The 17926-nt window shown below is 37.9% G+C and overlaps 1 protein-coding gene across 1 annotated transcript; it reads left to right on the plus strand.

The window, feature by feature from the left end:
- The first annotated feature begins 4112 nt into the window (after nucleotides 1–4112).
- LOC105035926 (aminomethyltransferase, mitochondrial) lies at nucleotides 4113–13806 on the plus strand. The gene is made up of 3 exons (XM_010911639.4): nucleotides 4113–4806; nucleotides 6051–6169; nucleotides 13150–13806. Exons 1-3 carry the CDS (start codon nucleotides 4246–4248, stop codon nucleotides 13694–13696), a joined length of 1227 nt encoding a protein of 408 aa, XP_010909941.1. The 5' UTR covers nucleotides 4113–4245; the 3' UTR covers nucleotides 13697–13806.
- The last annotated feature ends 4120 nt before the right edge of the window (nucleotides 13807–17926 follow it).

Genomic DNA, 17926 nt, shown 5'->3' on the forward strand with positions numbered 1-17926 from the left:
CTAAATTTTTAATTCAGTGACGGAAGGCTGCTGGGTGTAGTCAAGTACTTGACTTATCGGTGCGTGTGTCAAGATGGGATTGACCACTCCAGTTTAGGAGCTGTGTACAGTTATATTTTAATTTAGCAAAACCTTGGCCAGGGTAGTCCTTGTGAGGAGTCACAGGACTGTTTGAGTTGAGCACGATTCGGATGATCTAATCAGGGTTGACAGTTTAGCCCTGAGTCATCCTAAACACAGGGGTCAAAAGGATGAATTATACAGTAACCATATTCATGTAGGTTTTGAGTATTGCGATTGCGACTATTCGACCTATCCGGATGTCGGGTACCATTGCTAGATGGTCACTTCGATTAGTACAGGAATTGATTCCTGTGCTACCGATTTAGGTTCGAACCTGCGGGATCACACACATTAGAGGTTTCTATTTGATTTGATGGCTGATGTAGAATCCTACATGTTTGAGACTCAGTGATCGAGAATCAGGATTCTCTGATCATGAGTTCCACACATTATGGGTACCGGGGTCAAGAGTCCCACTGGTTGGGACTTTTCGATCAGGGTTACATATCGATGAATTCTGATGTCCGATTGCCCATCGGATTTGGACTCAATATTTATGAGAGATTTAATTAATGATTTGATCATTAATTAACTCAATTTGATTGAGTAATTATTTTTGGATCAAGTCCAATTGAATTGGATTCAGTTGGGTTTGACCCGATTAGGTTAAGAGTTGACTTAATCATCGAGATGGTTTGGTCTCTGATTTGATCAGGGGTTGGACTTAGTCAATTCTTGATTTGATTAGGATTTTATTGAGCTTAATTAAGCCTAATTAAGTTGGGTTTAAATTAGTCTAATTGGACCTAACTTATTTGGTTCAATTAGGTTGGTTTAAATAATTAAACCACCTTGACCCAATCTCCATGCGCCACCTCACTTCCATTGCACCCATTTGAATTCATGAGAAGAAACTTCTCATGAATTTTTTCCTCACGCCAAGCCCTTCTCCATGCCCTACTTTAATGTGTCAAATGAATGGATAAGGATGATTGGTTGGCTATTCAAATTCAAAATAAAGTTTGAATTTGAATGGGCAATCAATCTTTGCACCTTATCCCCTTTTTTACGCTCCATTTGTTACATGAGAAAAAGTTTCTCATGAAATCACTTCATACACAATTTAAGCCACGCCTCACGCCTTTAGTGGATAAGGGATGAGTTGGTGTCCATTTAAATTCAAAATTTGATTTAAATTCAAGTGTGCAATTACTCATCTTTATCCTTTCTTTTGGATAAGATGTTTGATGTTGTTATAAAAGGAGGAGAAGAGTGGGGCGTGCAAGAAAAAAATTTTTGGAGAAAAATTTTGGAACGTGAGAAGTCTTATGCGTGAGAAGGAAGTCCATATCCTTCCAAGAGAAAAAAAAAAGAAAAGAAAGAAAAGTAGGTGCAAGATTTTCGGTGAGTTCCCTAGAGTTTTAGCCTGGGGTTCGGAAAGTGAGAAAGTGAGCTACGAATGTCGTGAGCTTACAAAATCTCAGAAAAATCTTCAACATCCTCTCAAGCATGTCTGTTGATGATCCGAAGCATCCGAAGAATCGACAGACATCGATCGAAGGAGTTCGATCAGCATCGGTTGTCAAAAGGGCTCTACAACGAGCTAGCACTCGTGAGGAGTCGATCAGATCGGAAGCTTCACGTGGATAATCCGCAGAAGCCAGACATGCTATGTGGCTGCGTCGCGATGATCAGACTCTCCCGACGGCGATCAAATTACGGCGATCTACTACCCGCACAAAGGTATTGTGTTCTGAACACATTACAATAAAGTGTTTATTGTTCAAATTCGAATTTTAAATTTAAATGCATGCATGCTATATATCATATTTAGATCCTAGTATAGGATAAATTCATATTAATTAATTAGATTAATTAATATTTTTTCACTGTAAAATCATGATTTTGAAAAAGTTTTAAAATTATCATTTTACCCCTGCACTGAATTTCCCTACAATTTCATGCCTAAAATTTCTCTCTTGATGCCATAAAAGAAGGGGAAAGGGGAGGCATCCAACTCTTGGATGCCTCCAAACTGGATGCCTCCAAACTCTATCTAAAGCCCTAACCAATGCCTTTAAAAGGGGAGTTTTTCAGCATGAAGAAATCTGAAATATTTTTTAGATTAGGCACGGGTTCTCAAGAGGTTTCAATGTGAGAAAAAGGAGAGAAAGGTTCTCTCTTTGGGCATGGGAATTGGAGTTACATGCTAACTCGTTAGGGGCATGGAAAGGGAAGAAAGAAGGAAGAGTTCTTTATTGAAGCCACATTTTTGAAAGAAGAGAAAAGGGTTTCTCTTGACGTGGAAAGCAAAGAAAGAAGAGTTCTTTCTTAATGTCAAGATCTCGAGCATGGAGATCTTATGTGTGGGTTTTAGGAAGAAAAGGAGAGAGTCTCCTTACTCTTCATCCTCTTCTTCCTCCTCTACTCCATCTTCTCTAAGAGAATCTTGAGAGTAATGATGAAAATCAGCAATATCAACCATAAGGAGATATCTTCTGTAAGGGAGCTAGCATCCCAGTGAAGACGCAGATCTCTGATCGAATTTGAGGGCTTTGTGTGGATATCCATAGAGGCTAGACATGTGTGTGGCTGATCGAGAAACCTCAGAGCATACCATAATTATCAGTAATGGATATCATTGACTCGTACAAAGATATGGAGATTGGATCTCCGATTTGAAAATTTTAAATTTATTTTTTATTTTTTAGTATTTTAATTTCAGCATATGAATATTTCTGGCTATGTGGAGATTAGATCTATATGTTGCATGCATGATAGATTAAAAGTGTTTTAATCTAGATCCAAAATTTTTTCACCGCTAGTTTTAAATTTCTGCATGCGTATCCCAAAAGTCAGACTTCCTTCACACATAATACAAGAATGGATATAAAAATTACTTAATTTATTAATAAATAAATAAGTCGAGTATAAATTTATGTTTTAAAAAAAATACAATATGTCAGTCAGATTGGCTTCTAGGACATATATCTAACAGTGCCAATGTTATACCCAGCTCCCACATCTGAGGTCGAACAAACAAGATGATAGTGTACACTGGAGATGATGCTTGAGCTTCAACTTGAGAACCTACAAAAAAGTTATATTGGAGTATTTTCCAGTGAGGACCCTCTGACGCTCAAATAAGGAGATCGAGAATAATGAGAAGAAAAAAGTAGGAGTTAAAAATTTACTTTAGGGGGTCCCTGTGTCCTTTTATTTTATAGAGAGAGAATTGGAGTCGTACACGTCTTGGAGTCTTGGCCGATCCCTAATTACTATATGTAGATTAGGGTGGCTGGAGTTCTTTCTTTTGGGGGACGACTCGATCACGGAGATATTCTTCCTTATATGGACTTTTCAAACTGAAAATATGGTGAATTCCATCAATGGGGCCCATCGTGTTTCACAAGCGTAGGTCGGCTTGAGCCGTCGATCTGAACTTACTTCGATTGGGCCAGGTGAACACCTCGACCAAGGATGAAGTCCGAACGGTGAGTCCCAACGGCCATCCCCCATGGCTCCTACCAATTTCTTTCAGCTGCTGAAGCCTAAGTTTCACAATTCCTCGATCGATGCTGACGACGTGCCTGAATAAGGCTCAGGTGGAGATCCACAACACTGATGATGAGATCGGAGTTTAGTGTATGGGCCAATGGCCAATGTGTAGGTTGGTCTTGATCAGAGTATACTCGTATTTTTGGGTCTGGTCGGTCACGAGTAGAGTATACTTGTATCTTTTGATCGGGCATCAGGGCATTACCCTTTAACAAGTTGGATTATTAAGTTTGATGATGTATTTAAAACTTCATTATACTACTACGTCCACATGTGGCTGTGCGTAAGGGACCTTGATGTGTGCGTTGCTTAGCCGGGAACATGACAAACAAGCGCACCGGGATCGAATGCACGCCTTCCAAGGGACAGCAGAAGGAAGAGAACGGTTGGTCCATGGCCGCCACTCGCTAGCGATCCTCTAGATTTGGCGAAGGAATCCTCCTCCACCCACTCCCACCCAATAAATAACAATAAGTAATAATGTTTGTGAAGCTATATCTCCATCCCCACCCACCAACTCGAAAAACTCATCTCACCATCCCCATTCCACCTGCATTTCCTTTAACTCGCCTCTTCTTCATTTTCTTCTAGACTGCTGCTATTCCCATATTCCGTCCATCCACGATGAGAGGAGGCGGCCTTTGGCAGCTGAGCCAAATCCTGACCCGCCGCCTCTCCCAGCCCCAACCCCTCCGCCGCAAGCCCTTCGCCGCCGCCGCCGAGGCCCAGCTCAAGAAGACGGCCCTGTATGATTTCCACGTGGAGCAGGGGGCCAAGATGGTGCCCTTCGCCGGATGGAGCATGCCCATCCAATACAAGGACTCTATCACGGACTCCACCCTTAACTGCCGCCAGAACGCCGGCCTCTTCGACGTATCCCACATGTGCGGCCTTAGCCTCACTGGCCACGATTGCGTGCCCTTCCTCGAGCGCCTGGTCATCGCCGACGTCGCCGGCCTCCGCGATGGCACTGGCACCCTCACCGTCTTCACCAACGAGCGCGGCGGCGCAATCGATGACTCCGTCATCACCAAGGTCAAGGATGACCACATCTACCTGGTTGTGAATGCGGGGTGCAGGGACAAGGATCTTGCCCACATCGGGGCCCACTTGGGGGCCTTCAAGGCCAAGGGAGGGCACGTCGATTGGCACATCCATGATGAGAGATCCCTGCTCGCCCTCCAGGTCTGGTGCCGTCAAATTTTAGTATTATTCTTCTAATGATGATGATGATGTTTTATGGGAAATTATAATCGTGATTTTATCGTACTAGATTTAGGTTTTTTTTTTTTTTTTTAAGAAATCTGATGCTCCATATTGTCCAAGTTTTCTAAATCTAATGTTTTTTTTAATTTTTTTTATTTATATGGGAATCAGGATTGCTTTTGTTTTCTGTTTTTGTTTTTGTTTTTTTTAAATCCAAGGAGAGAAATGTACTAGAATGAATAAATGAAACCCTTTTAGTTTTTGAAAAATGGTTGGTAAAATCTTCAGAGCTTTTGGTAGCGAAGATCTATGCTTTCAAAAAAGAGGGAATAACAGAGTTTTTTTGCATCTTCAATATCCATTGTCATCTGATATTTCACCGATTCTTGGAGAAATAAAAACTCAAAAACAACAGTGATACCAACAAACCCTTAGATTTTCAAAAAGGACAGCTTATGTTTCAGTTGGAGTCTTATTTGAGGTATAATGCTTGATGGAATGTTACTTCGGCACATTTCTCTCTAGTGGTTAGTTGGCCTTGTCCCTGGATAATTATTGTTACTCCTCTAAATGAGTACACAGAAATTTCATGGAATTAAGGTATTTAGACTTTATGTGAACCTTTGAATAATGTCAACAGCCAGATCCAAATCTTACACATTGTTATATTGTTATGAAATATCTAAAGAATAAAGTAAATGATTGTGATGGATGTGATGAGTTTCTGGTTAGGTTTCATGTCCAGATGGTGAAATTATCAAACTCTTTATCACTTACTGAACAAAGTAATCTACTGCAATGGATAGTTAGGTTTTGATTATTGTGATAAATGCTTGCTGTCCTTAGTCTTTATGCAGGTGTTTTGGATTACTATCATTTGACTTTTCAGATGTGTGTTATTTTCCTAACTTCTTGACCGCTCTTGTTTTCCGCACTTCCTTTCAACTGAAAGGGTCAAAGAACAGAGATGGACCTTTTACACACTTTGTAGTAGAAGAGATGAGGCTTGTTTGTTGTGATTCATAATTTTATTTGTCCTTTCTCTTAAAATCCATATATTTATGCAACTGACATGTTTTTGTGCCGATTATAGAAAAAATGATAAGGCAGCGTGTGGAGCCTGATACATTTCTGTAGCTTCTTGATCATGAAATTCTTCCTGCATTCTTATCAACCTCACTGCTCCACTTTCTAACCGGTTCAAAGCCCACAAATGTGCTTAGGGTCCCCTGGCTGCACCAGTTCTTCAGTTGCTAACAAAAGAGGATTTAAGCAAAATGTACTTCGGTGAGTTCCAAATGCTGGACATCAATGGAACCCGTTGCTTCCTCACAAGAACTGGGTATGTTAATGTTATCTCCTTATGCTTACTATCCCTTATTTCTATGGAATATTATTCATTTTATGTATAAAAACACCTATATTCCTTGATTCATGGAAATCTGTAAGCTGGAACATCCACAACATTTTTCTGTGTAAAATGTTCATGTTTATGTTTTGATTAATTTGGCTTTTCATCCTCTCGTAGATATGTTTATCATGCATGAAAGCACATTTTATATCATTTGGGACCATCTTGAAAATTTTATCCATCAATTGAGATCAACAAGTATGGTGTCCGTCGTGTTTTCATGACTTGGTGATTCAGCTAACCTGCAATTGAAAATATGCTGATGAGAATACAGTTAAATGTAAGGAAAATGAAGGAAATCTTACTGCGAATCTAAAATTCTCAAACTGAAGCATGATAGCCTATAGGTTTAAAGTAAGAAACAAGAAACATTGCAGCATACTCAATAACTTAGGAATTGTTTCACCTTTTGCTTTATTCAGTTGTTATCTTGTCCCTTCTAAATCTCATTCTGAAAATCATTTAGTCGATGTTGCTTTGAAAATTATCAGTGAAGAAACATGCTGAGCATCAAGGCCCATGTATGATTAGTTTCTTTTGCAAAATAATTATAATAAGGCCTATTAAGCATCAACTTGGGAACTACAGAAAGGAAAAGCTGCTTGTGTGAATTAATTACAATTGAAGCATTTTATTAGGTTGATGTGAGCATACCTATGCAACTGAAAGTTTTCTACCTTTCGAAGCTGAGTTAGATAGAAGTTATCTTCATTAAATTGAATTATGGATTCTTCTTGATACCAAAAGTGGAGGTTACTTTTCTGCATCCACCAGACTTTTGATCTTCATTCCTTTACTGCTTTGACAAATCTCACATGCGAAAGACCTACATTCAAATGTTGTTGTCATCTCTTTGTAAATAACCTCCAAACCAATCGAAAGCCAATTATTTAAAGTGTGTGGCACTCTTTGACTTGTTCTCAATCTCAACACTTATCTAATGGAGTACTTTCCCCTTTTTTCTATTCCTCTCGATTACAGAGGCCAATCATTTCTGCTTGTTGAATTTGATGGCCAAATATGAAGAGGTGGGTTCTGATGGTGAAGGATTCCTTGTTGGCACGGTTGAAGCAGTTGTTGTAGGGAATCTCAAGGAGACTCATTCATTGTCCTGCCCCAGATTGAAGTTATCCTGCCCTAGTGGTTTTTGCTACATATACCAAATGTTCAGCATTGCCCATTTGGAGGATAAAGGGACCCCCCTCCCAAACCTCTCTCTTTTCTCACAGTTCCACTCCCAAAATTGAAACCCCAACCCTTTAAGCTCATTGTTCTTCCTAGCTAATGAAACTTTGATGCTGCCTTTGTGGCTTTACTGAATTGGGAAATCTTTGGATCTGCAAAATATTTGTCTTGGATATTCTTTGTCTTCCTATGCTACTCAAAGTGCTCCTTTCCTTTTTTTGGGGGAAAAATAGGTAAGCTAAAATTCGTCCAAAGTCTGGGTGGGTCCAGATTCACTGAATTAGACTGGATTTGATGACTCATATTTATAATTGTGATTTTAGTATGTTATTCAACCTGAAATAAACTAAGACCTAGTATTTTGCTAGCCATAAGCTTACATCAGATTTACAAAGAGATTGATTAATATTCCAGGTCAAGGAGGATTTTTAGCAATCAGATATCAAACCTGATCTAAGGATATGGTAATTTGTATTTTAGGCTTTCAAGTTTTTATGGGAAAAAAGGATAGTTTTAATTACAGGCTGAAACAGAAAAAAACTAGGGTTCAGAATTGGTTGGTTGTGGGGAGGGGAGGAGGTTGTGCTGGGTGAGCTTACTTCTGGAGATTCAGAACAATTGGCTGATCTAAATGTGATTAACCAGTGATAGAACCATTAATGAAATTGGTTCCATGCCTCATGGGTTGAATGCAAAAATATAGTTGATGACCCCTAGTTTCCTCTCCTTGATGATCAGACATTCCTTAGGGCAAGGCCACATACTGGGGTTATTATAGGAAGCATGTCTTTTAAGCTATCATGAACCCACCTAGACCTTGTAATTAGCACAAAACTTAGTAGCAGGAATCCTTTGCTGAAGATTTTGCACCCACTCTGCAGTTTTCGTGGAAACTCGTCCACTCACCCGCTTCCTTATAATAAACAAAATTAGAGACCAAGGAAGGCAGAACCAGTACTGACTGGCATGTCGGTAGCTGGCCGGTATGGTATGGTACCATATCGTACCATACTGGCATTAAAAAAAAAAAAAAAAAGAAACCCCCACTCACCGACACTTAAAAAAAAGAAATAGGGCCGAACTGGTCGGTTCGGCCCCTAACCATACCAAATCGGGTGGTTCAGCCCGGTTCAAGCCCTGTTTTGAAAATCAGGGCTGAATCGGACCATTTCTGCACCAATTCGATCCAGTTTGGCGAACCATGTAAGAGACCCACTTCCCACAATTGCCTCTGAATCCACTCCTGTATCTCCACTTGTTTCTGGTAATTATGGTGCAAGAGCAAATCAAATGCTCAGCCTATGCTTTCAATCCATTGCCCTTTAGAATCATTGATCAGATAAACCAAACAAGCTACTTGCACCGACAATTACAGCCATCTGATCGTTCAGATTGCACTATAAAAGATTTAGAGCATAAATGACAATAAAATTAAATAAATAAATAAATCAATCATTAGTATCTAACAAAAGCTCCATCTTATTGACCTAAAGTTTTCAAAGAAATGTTCCTTGTTTAGAAATTGGTTCATAGAATTGCTCGCTACTTTGGTTTGGGTACCATAACTTCTTTTGATCTCAATGCCACTTCGTTTCCCTCCATGAAATTTGATGCTTAAAAACTATTATTTGAATTGGTCCTGTTGTACACTTTCCTCATCAAGTCAAGCCCAATTTTTTAGCACTTCAGTGTTTTCCATGGAAATAGAGGTTTCCTACCTCTATAATACATTATGGCAACAAGCACATATCCCTATCTTGTTATGATACCTTTTCTTCAATGGACTGTTATTTCGTTGATGATGTTTTTCCTTCTTTCATAATCTTCTGGAAGAAGCTGAAATCTTAATCCTGTTTGAGCAAGTGTTTTTTCTCTTTGAAGAAATACCTAAACTCACTTCTCTACCTCTCTTCTGATCTAAGTCCTTAATTTTAGGTGAGAGCTTGAAGAGAGTGATTTTTTGGAAATAAAAACTGAATCTTCCTAAAATTTGATTCGCTGGGAAGCACGTAAAGAAAGAATTTGAGCACCTTACCCCTTATTCATTTCTCCCCCTGATGCCCTTGTCCTTTCCACTTTTCTTTTGATATGGTCACATGAAAGTTCTCCATAAGGTTAAGATATGACATCATTGCCTAGTAGAGCATAGTCAAAGAACTTCACCTCTGGGTGCATCCTCCATGTTGCATACCAAACTAGTAGATGATGCATGAGTGTGCCATGAATCATAAAACCCTAGAGTAGACGTTGTCCTTTTGTAAACCAGAAAACATATAATTGGGGAAGGCCTCTTTTCTGGTATCCGGAAGCCAAAAGTACATAGAACAAGATAAATCCATGACTCGGCTAACTGACATCCAAACAAATTAAACAAGACACCTCCACTTAAATCTACCGGCTATCTCTTTGTGAATTGATTCATGAATTTCTCCTTTAGCGAGACGTCTTCTCTTTCATTTATTGTGATCCTAAAATACCAATCATTCTGTATATCTTTTATAAACCAACATTTCTGGTTCTTTCCTTTACTCCAAATCTTTTTTATTTCTTATAAATCTCTCCACAGTATTTTCCTCCACTTATGTCCAACATTTCTTTTAGTCCATAACTCAGAATCTCTGAGATTTAGCCAGCTATTTTAATCGAAAACTTTCCATACTTGTTTTGACAAGGAGCTTGAGAATAGAACTGACATGCAAAGAAAATTGTCTTCCTTTTCTTGAGTGTTTCAGGTCTTTGTCAAGATCTAACAAATTTTATGATGCATTTTTCCTCATTAAAATAAAATCTTATTTTCATGAGTAATCAATCTAGCATATATTTTTGACTATAACTTATCGCAACTTTTCACGTGATGGCTGATATACTCAACTCAGCTCAACTAAGCCTTAATCCCAAATTAGTTGATGTTGGCTATATGAATCCATTTCCTCCATTTCACTTGGTTTAGAACCATGTTTTTCGAAAGATGTTGAGACATTGAGTCCTTTCTTACTACTTTATCCAACATGATTTTCTGTCTACCTCGACTTTCTCCATGTATCAAATTGCTCCTTGCTTGTGTATCTCTCGGTCTGCATTTTATATGTCCAAACCATCTAATTTTTTCTTCTCTCAAATTGTCTTCACTACCTTTTTACAAATGATTCATTTTTTATTCTATCTTGTCTTGGATCAACATTCTCATTTCGACCACACTCATCTTGTGCATATGTTATTTTTTAACTACCTAATGCAGCATAGCTGGTCATATAGCTGCATATAAAATTTTTCCTTCAACTTGGCGTGTATCCTACAATCATCTAATATACTAATTGCAATTCTTCATTTCATCCAACTTGCTTTAATACTATAAGTAACAATCTCTCACTTCTTATGAATAATCGATCCCCAATGTTAAACATGATCATTCTTGGGAACTTCTATAAGGAAACTTATTAGTCTTTAACATTTAAAACTTATTAAACAAATTAGTCAACTAAATTCTTTTCATGTCACCTAAACATTTTCAAACATCTAGTGGAATTCCATTAGGTCCAACCATTTTTCTTATTTTTGTCTTTTTTATAACCTCCACTATCTCAAATACTCTAATTCTACATGTATATTTGATATTTCTACTCTCAATGAAACTAGCAAGGCATCCTAAATCATCTACATGGCTTTTATTGAATAGCTTACAAAATAGCTTCTTTATCTTTCCTTGATCTCATCCTTCTTAACCAGAACTTTTTGATCTTCATCCTTGATGCTTTTAACCTAAGTCTCTAGTTTTCTTTCTCTTAATTCTGTAATCTTGTAGATATCTTTCTTCCTATCCTTAGTTTCAAAGTTGAGATATAATTCTTCATATGCTTTGAATGTAGCCTCTCATACTGCTTTCTTAACCTCTTTCTGCCACCTTATAGCTTTCATATGCTGCTCCATTCTTTTATTTATGTAGTCTTCTATTCTCTTTTAACCTTAAACGTCAACTAAAATAGATTTCATGATATCTCTCATGAAAGTATATTACAAGATTACCATAGGAAGGTAAAAAAATGTCTGACTTCATTGGGCTTTCTTCAGAAGCCTTTCTTGAAATCATTTACAACATTTTGAGACCATTGTTGATGCTTGGCATTTATTATTTATTTTGTGCTGTTTTGATAATATTTACTTGCTTAAGCAACCACTTTCCATTGACAAGCAATCCAATTAGGATCAAGGCTTTTCTCATTTTTAAGACACCATTCTTAGATATGCCTCTATGTTTTTCATAAAACGTAGTTCCTTTTTTCCATTCAGTGACTGCAATTCTCCTAAGGAGAAGAATTTGCAGTATTTTATAGAGGGAATGGAAGCTCAGAGGTTTTCTTTTGGCAAATGTAGCTAGGAGTTTTTATCCCAGTTTTTCTAACAGAAATATTGATGCTGCCTGAGTCGTTGTCAGCGAAAGAAACCACTAGTTTTCTCCAGAGTGGGAGCCAAGATAGGAAGAATTGTTGTGGACTGACTGAACCATATGACATCAAAGACTATCATGCTTGGAAGAGTTGATATGTTGAGGCATTGCTTATAATTTGTGGGTCTGCAGCTGTTCTTTTGGATAATTTATGTAATTGTTTGTCTATTTTTCTTGATAGCCTTATGCTGATTTACTGGTGTCCTGGCATTGGCTGTCTCGTTTTGTCTGGTAATATTGTTCATCTCAGTAGATTTTTCTCCTAGGGTTGTTTGTTAGTTCTATAGCTCCCTAATCTGTTTGACATTCCTTTCTGTTCTTTAATGAAATTAGTATTTCTTTCCTTTGAAACAATGCAGAAATATTATGGCAGTGTAGCATGACAAATGTGAAAGTGTATTTCACCTTTTCTCCTTGTAATAAATTTATTGAAGATGCTAGAATTACATTGCTAAATTTCTCCTTATACTAATTCTAAGGCTGATCATTATCACCATCGTAGTATAAACTTATTGAATGTTGTTTTCATGGCATTATGTCCAACTTCATCTTACATGGGCGATATTTGTAAGAGTGTACATCAATATTTCTGTTCAGATATTGGAAAATATTTACTAATTCTAAGTCTGATCATTGTCATCATCATAGTATAAACCCATTGAAAGTTGTTTTCATGGCATTATGTCCAATTTCGTCTTACATGGGCGATATTTGTGAGAGTGTACATCAATATTTCTGTTCACTTCCACATACTCATTTAAGATATGCATGTTTATGTCATTTAACCTAATTTTCTTTTCAAAGAATGAAATGTCTTATACTGAGAAGGACCTTTTCTTAATGCTTTGGAAGCTTTTCTGCCACATCAGTTCATGACCACTGAATGAGCAGGTATCTAACTTCTTGATTTGCCTTTAACTTCATGTACATTGGTGAAGATGGCTTTGAAATCTATTTTCCTTGGTCAAAACTTCTGTTAGCTTCCAATAATATTTGATCAGGGCATACAGAATTACGTCTCTTAGCCTTCTTTTCTTTTCAAATGACTAAATATTAATACCCTTTTTGACAATAAGGTGGTTCTTCACCATCACTCAGTTTTTAACCCAAGACCTCTCACTAGGAGGGGTAGGTGCAGCCAGTTGATCGACCAACCTTTGGCAACTAAAAATTAAAATATCAAAAACAACCTTTCCTAAAGTATGCTTTGGAAGCTTCTGTGTCCTTCTAGTACATGACTAGTGGAGTAGCAGGTAACTACCTCCATTTGCCTTAATTTCAGGTACACTGGTGAAGATGGGTTTGAAATCTCTGTTCCCTCGGAGCATGCTGTGGATCTTGCGAAAGCAATCTTGGAAAAATCCGAAGGGAAGGTAAGGCTGACAGGATTAGGTGCTCGGGACAGTCTCCGTCTTGAAGCTGGCCTTTGTTTGTATGGTAATGATATGGAGCAACATGTCACGCCAGTTGAGGCTGGCCTCACATGGGCAATCGGTAAGAGAAGAAGAGCAGAAGGTGGCTTCCTGGGTGCAGATGTAATCCTCAAGCAGCTTGAGGAGGGCCCACCGGTTAGGCGTGTTGGTTTGTTCTCATCAGGCCCACCCCCAAGGAGCCATAGCGAGATTGTGAGCAGCACCGGGGAGAACGTGGGAGAGGTGACCAGTGGAGGATTCAGCCCATGTTTAAAGAAAAATATAGCAATGGGTTATGTGAAATCTGGTTTCCACAAGCCTGGAACTGAGGCTAAGATTGTCATCCGTGGGAAATCCTATGATGCAGTCGTGACAAAGATGCCATTTGTCCCAACCAAATACTATAGGCCCTCCTAAATCATGGAATTTGTCCAAGTTATTCCCTCTCTTCACAAGTTAATGAATGCATGTTAACATTTCCTTATGAATCCTGATTTAAATATGAAACAGTTTTGCTTCTTGTGTTCTATGATTTTTCTTTTGACGTTCTTGTTGGGATGTGCAAGATGTTCATGTATGCATTTCGAAAATTTTTACAGTAAAAAATATTAGATTAAATTATTTAATTTATAAATACATACATAAAATTTGATCTTAAGATTCCTACAAATAGATATATAATATGAATTTATATGCATAAAAATTTGAATTTAAAACAATAAGCATGTGAACTAAAATTAGCATTTAGCAATAGATCTAATCTACTACTATCAAAATTTCGAACTCAATATTTAAGCGTGGGTAGTCGAACTTCATGATCGAGAACATGAATTCGGAAGTTCTCTCTGATCGTTCGCAGCCGCACAAGTATCCGGTTTCTATGGATGGTTCACATAAAATTCTTAGATCGATCAACTCTTTGCGGGAGTGCTATCTTACGCAGTCGGCTTCTGATGGCAGATCTGACTTGATCTCCTTCTACGATCATCTCGGATCTTTTCGATGTCGAAGATGGATCAGAAGAGGATGTTGGATGGTGGAGGAAAGGTAGATGAAGACTCTTTTCTTTTTGATTTTTCCTCATCCAGAAATCCTACAACAATTCTAGGTCTCTCATCTGAGAGAAGATCGGTCTCCTCCTTTGTTCATTCTAAGGAAGATAGAAGTCCACCCAAACCTCATGCCCTAAAGAAGGTTTTTAGCCCCTCTTTTCCTCTGGTATCTCACGGTAAAAAGCTCTCATCAGTTGGCGCACAAAATTATAGTCTTTTTATAGTTGTTGCACAAATCAGGTTAGATAGGATAAGAGCTGGAGTTTGTTGCAATTCAAACTATTTCCTCCTTTGTTCATTCTAAGGAAGATAGAAGCCCACCCAAACCTCATGCCTTAAAGAAGGTTTTCAGCCCCTCTTTCCCTCTGGTATCTCACGATAAAAAGCTCTCATCAGTTGGCGCACAAAATTATAGCCTTTTTATGGTTGTTGCACAAACCAGGTTAGATAGGATAAGAGCCGGAGTTTGTTGCAATTCAAACTATTTTAAATTTCAATTTAACTTCAACTTTTTCTCATCCTTATCTGACTTAAAGAGGGACTTACCAGAGAAATTTGGGCATGAAAAACAATCAGGAACACTTCCTTTTCTTGCACACAATGGGTGCCTTCATAAGAAGCCAACATGTGGAAGGATAGGGATAGGAATAGGGTTTTAGGTTGAAATTCAAACCATTTTGAATTCAATTCAAAACCAACCAAAATCTATCCCTAATGGGCGATAAAATAAGGGTTACCTTCTGATTTTCTCACACACAAACTGATTTTATGTGGTGAGAAAAGGTGTGAGACTTTTTGGATGGCGCAAGGGAGAGAGTCCCATTCATCTGGGATTCTAGGGTTTAACCAATTGGATTTCTTTCAAACCCAATCCAATTAAACCCAAATAAAATATGATGAACCTAATCTAATTAGGCTCCTATAATCTTAATTAAATTTGATCAAATCAATAAATTAATTGAGCCATAAACCCGATCAAATCAGAATCATTTCTTTCTTACCGATTAGGTCATCTCATAACCTAATCAGACCTGACCTGATTGAATCCAATTTAATCAGACTTGATCCAAACTTTTATGTTTAATTAAATTGAGCTAATTAGTTATCTAATTACTAATAAATTCTCCATTAATGATAGAGTCCTAATCTAGTGAGATTCTTCACCAGAGTCTCCGTCCAGTGGGACTCTTCACCAGAGTCTCTATCCATTGAGACTTTTCAGATTAACCATGTGATCGAAGAGAAATTTTTAATGTGTGTAACTCCATAAGTTCGAATCTAATCCGGTAGCATAGGAACAGATTTCTGTATCAATCAGAGTAACTATCTAGTAATGGTACCCGACGTCCGGATAGGCTGAATGTATGCAAATCAATACTCAATAATCTATTTGGATATAGTTACTGTATAATTCATCCCTTAGACCCTTGATGCTAGGATGACTTAGAGTTTAAACTGTCCACTCTTAACAGTACATTCATTATGTATCTCAACCTAATAAATCCTGTGACTCCTCACAAGGATTGCTTTGGCCAAGTCTTACTAAATTGAAACACAAAGTATTCTCTTCAATCTTTTGGAGTGGTCAATTCCATCTTAACTTATGCACCAACTTCTTAAGTACTTGACTATATCCAAAAATTTTCTGATCCTGAATTAAAAATTCAGATAGTTTGGCATCAAAGCACAATGAGTTGTTTGCAAGTCACTGTGGTGATCTCAGATCAAAGAGACATTTATACCTATATCCCTTCAGAGTGACTCTTACAGCAGAGTGCTCTAGAGTTGGTCACGTTCAGTGAAATGTACTCTTATATTTCATCTGTATGCCATACTAATGTCTCTATGCTCCTTGGTTAAGAGGACAATTAATCTATATGGTACACAATGATCTACACTTGATATGTCTATCATCCTAGTAATAGTATATCATTTGATCGCGAACTCATTTAAGGACTAAACGATAAATCCTCCTTTATCGATTTAAAATAGTCCCAAAGATTTTCATCATAACACAGAAGTTCGATATAGAAGATGTACAAGCTTATGATGAAAATTATCAAATAAATATTTTATTAATTAATTTATATATAATTACATCAAATAGTACAACCATCAACAGGCTGATGATTGATTTTGAGACATATTTTTCAATAATTTTCACTTGTACTAAAGCCAATCGGTACAGTATCATATATCCATCTTTATTTTATGATCTTTGAACTCTTTTACCGCAATGGATTTAGTTAATGGGTCGATCAGATTCTCATTTCCATCGATCTTCTAAAGATCGATGTCACCTCGATCCACGATCTCTTGGACAAGGTGGTAGCGACGCAAAATATGCTTTGTCCGCTGATGTGCCTCCGGTTCTTTTGCCTGAGCAATGGCTCCAGTACTATCACAATAAAGCAAAAACTGGACCATCAATGGAGGGTGCCACTCCAAACTCGATGATAAATTTTTTCAGCCACACAGCTTCTTTTCCAGCATCGGATACCGCAATGTATTCCGCCTCGCAAACTGAATCGGCTATGGTGTGCTGCTTGAAACTTTTCTAGCAAACAGCTCCATCATTTAGGATCAAGATATATCCCAATACACTTTTGCTATCGTCACAATCTGACTGAAAATTAGAATCAGTATATCCCATGAGCTTCATGTCAGATTCTCCATAAACGAGCCACTGATCCTTAGTTTTTCTCAAATACTTAAAGATGATTTTTGCAACCTTCCAATAGTTCTCTCCTGGATCTGGTTGGTATATGCTCGCTACTCCTAGTGAGTATGCTACATCTGATCTCGTACATGTCATGACATACATTATAGAACCCACTGTCGAGGCATATGGAATTCTAGTCATACGCTTTTTCTCTTGAGGGGTTGTTGGACAATCCTTCTTCGAGAAAAAAATTTCATGGCCTATCCAAAGATAGCCTTTCTTAAAATTTTTCATACTGAACCGTTTTAACATAGTATTTATGTACGTAGATTGGGAGAGTCCAAGCAGTCTCTTAGATCTATCCCTATAAATCTTCATCCCTAGGATGTAGGCTGCTTCTTCCAGATCCTTCATGGAGAATTGTGATGACAGCCCCACTTTTATTCCTTGTAACGTGGGGACATCATTTTCGATTAAGAGAATGTCATCCACATACAAAATAAAAATATAATTATTAAACTATGAGCCCACTTATATATACAGGGTTCCTCTCCGTACTTAACGAAGCCATACGTTCTGATCACTTTATCAAAACATATATTCTAACTCTGAGACGCTTGCTTCAATCCATAAATGGATCTCTGAAGCTTACACACTTTGGACTCATCTGTGGATGTGAACCCTTTAAGTTGTATCATATACACCTCTTCATTCAGCTCTCTATTTAGGAAAGCTGTCTTCACATCCATTTGCCAGACTTCATAGTCCAGGTATGCCGCTATTGCAAGCATGATCCGAATGGATTTGAGCATTGCCATAAGAGAGAATGTCTCATCATAGTCAACACTATAACGTTGACGATACCTTTTAGCAACCAGATGGACTTTATAGGTCTCCACCTTTCCGTCTGCACCCCTTTTTCTTTTGAAGACC

Source organism: Elaeis guineensis, chromosome 5, assembly GCF_000442705.2.
Source record: "Elaeis guineensis isolate ETL-2024a chromosome 5, EG11, whole genome shotgun sequence".
Classification (NCBI taxonomy): Eukaryota; Viridiplantae; Streptophyta; class Magnoliopsida; order Arecales; family Arecaceae; genus Elaeis; species Elaeis guineensis.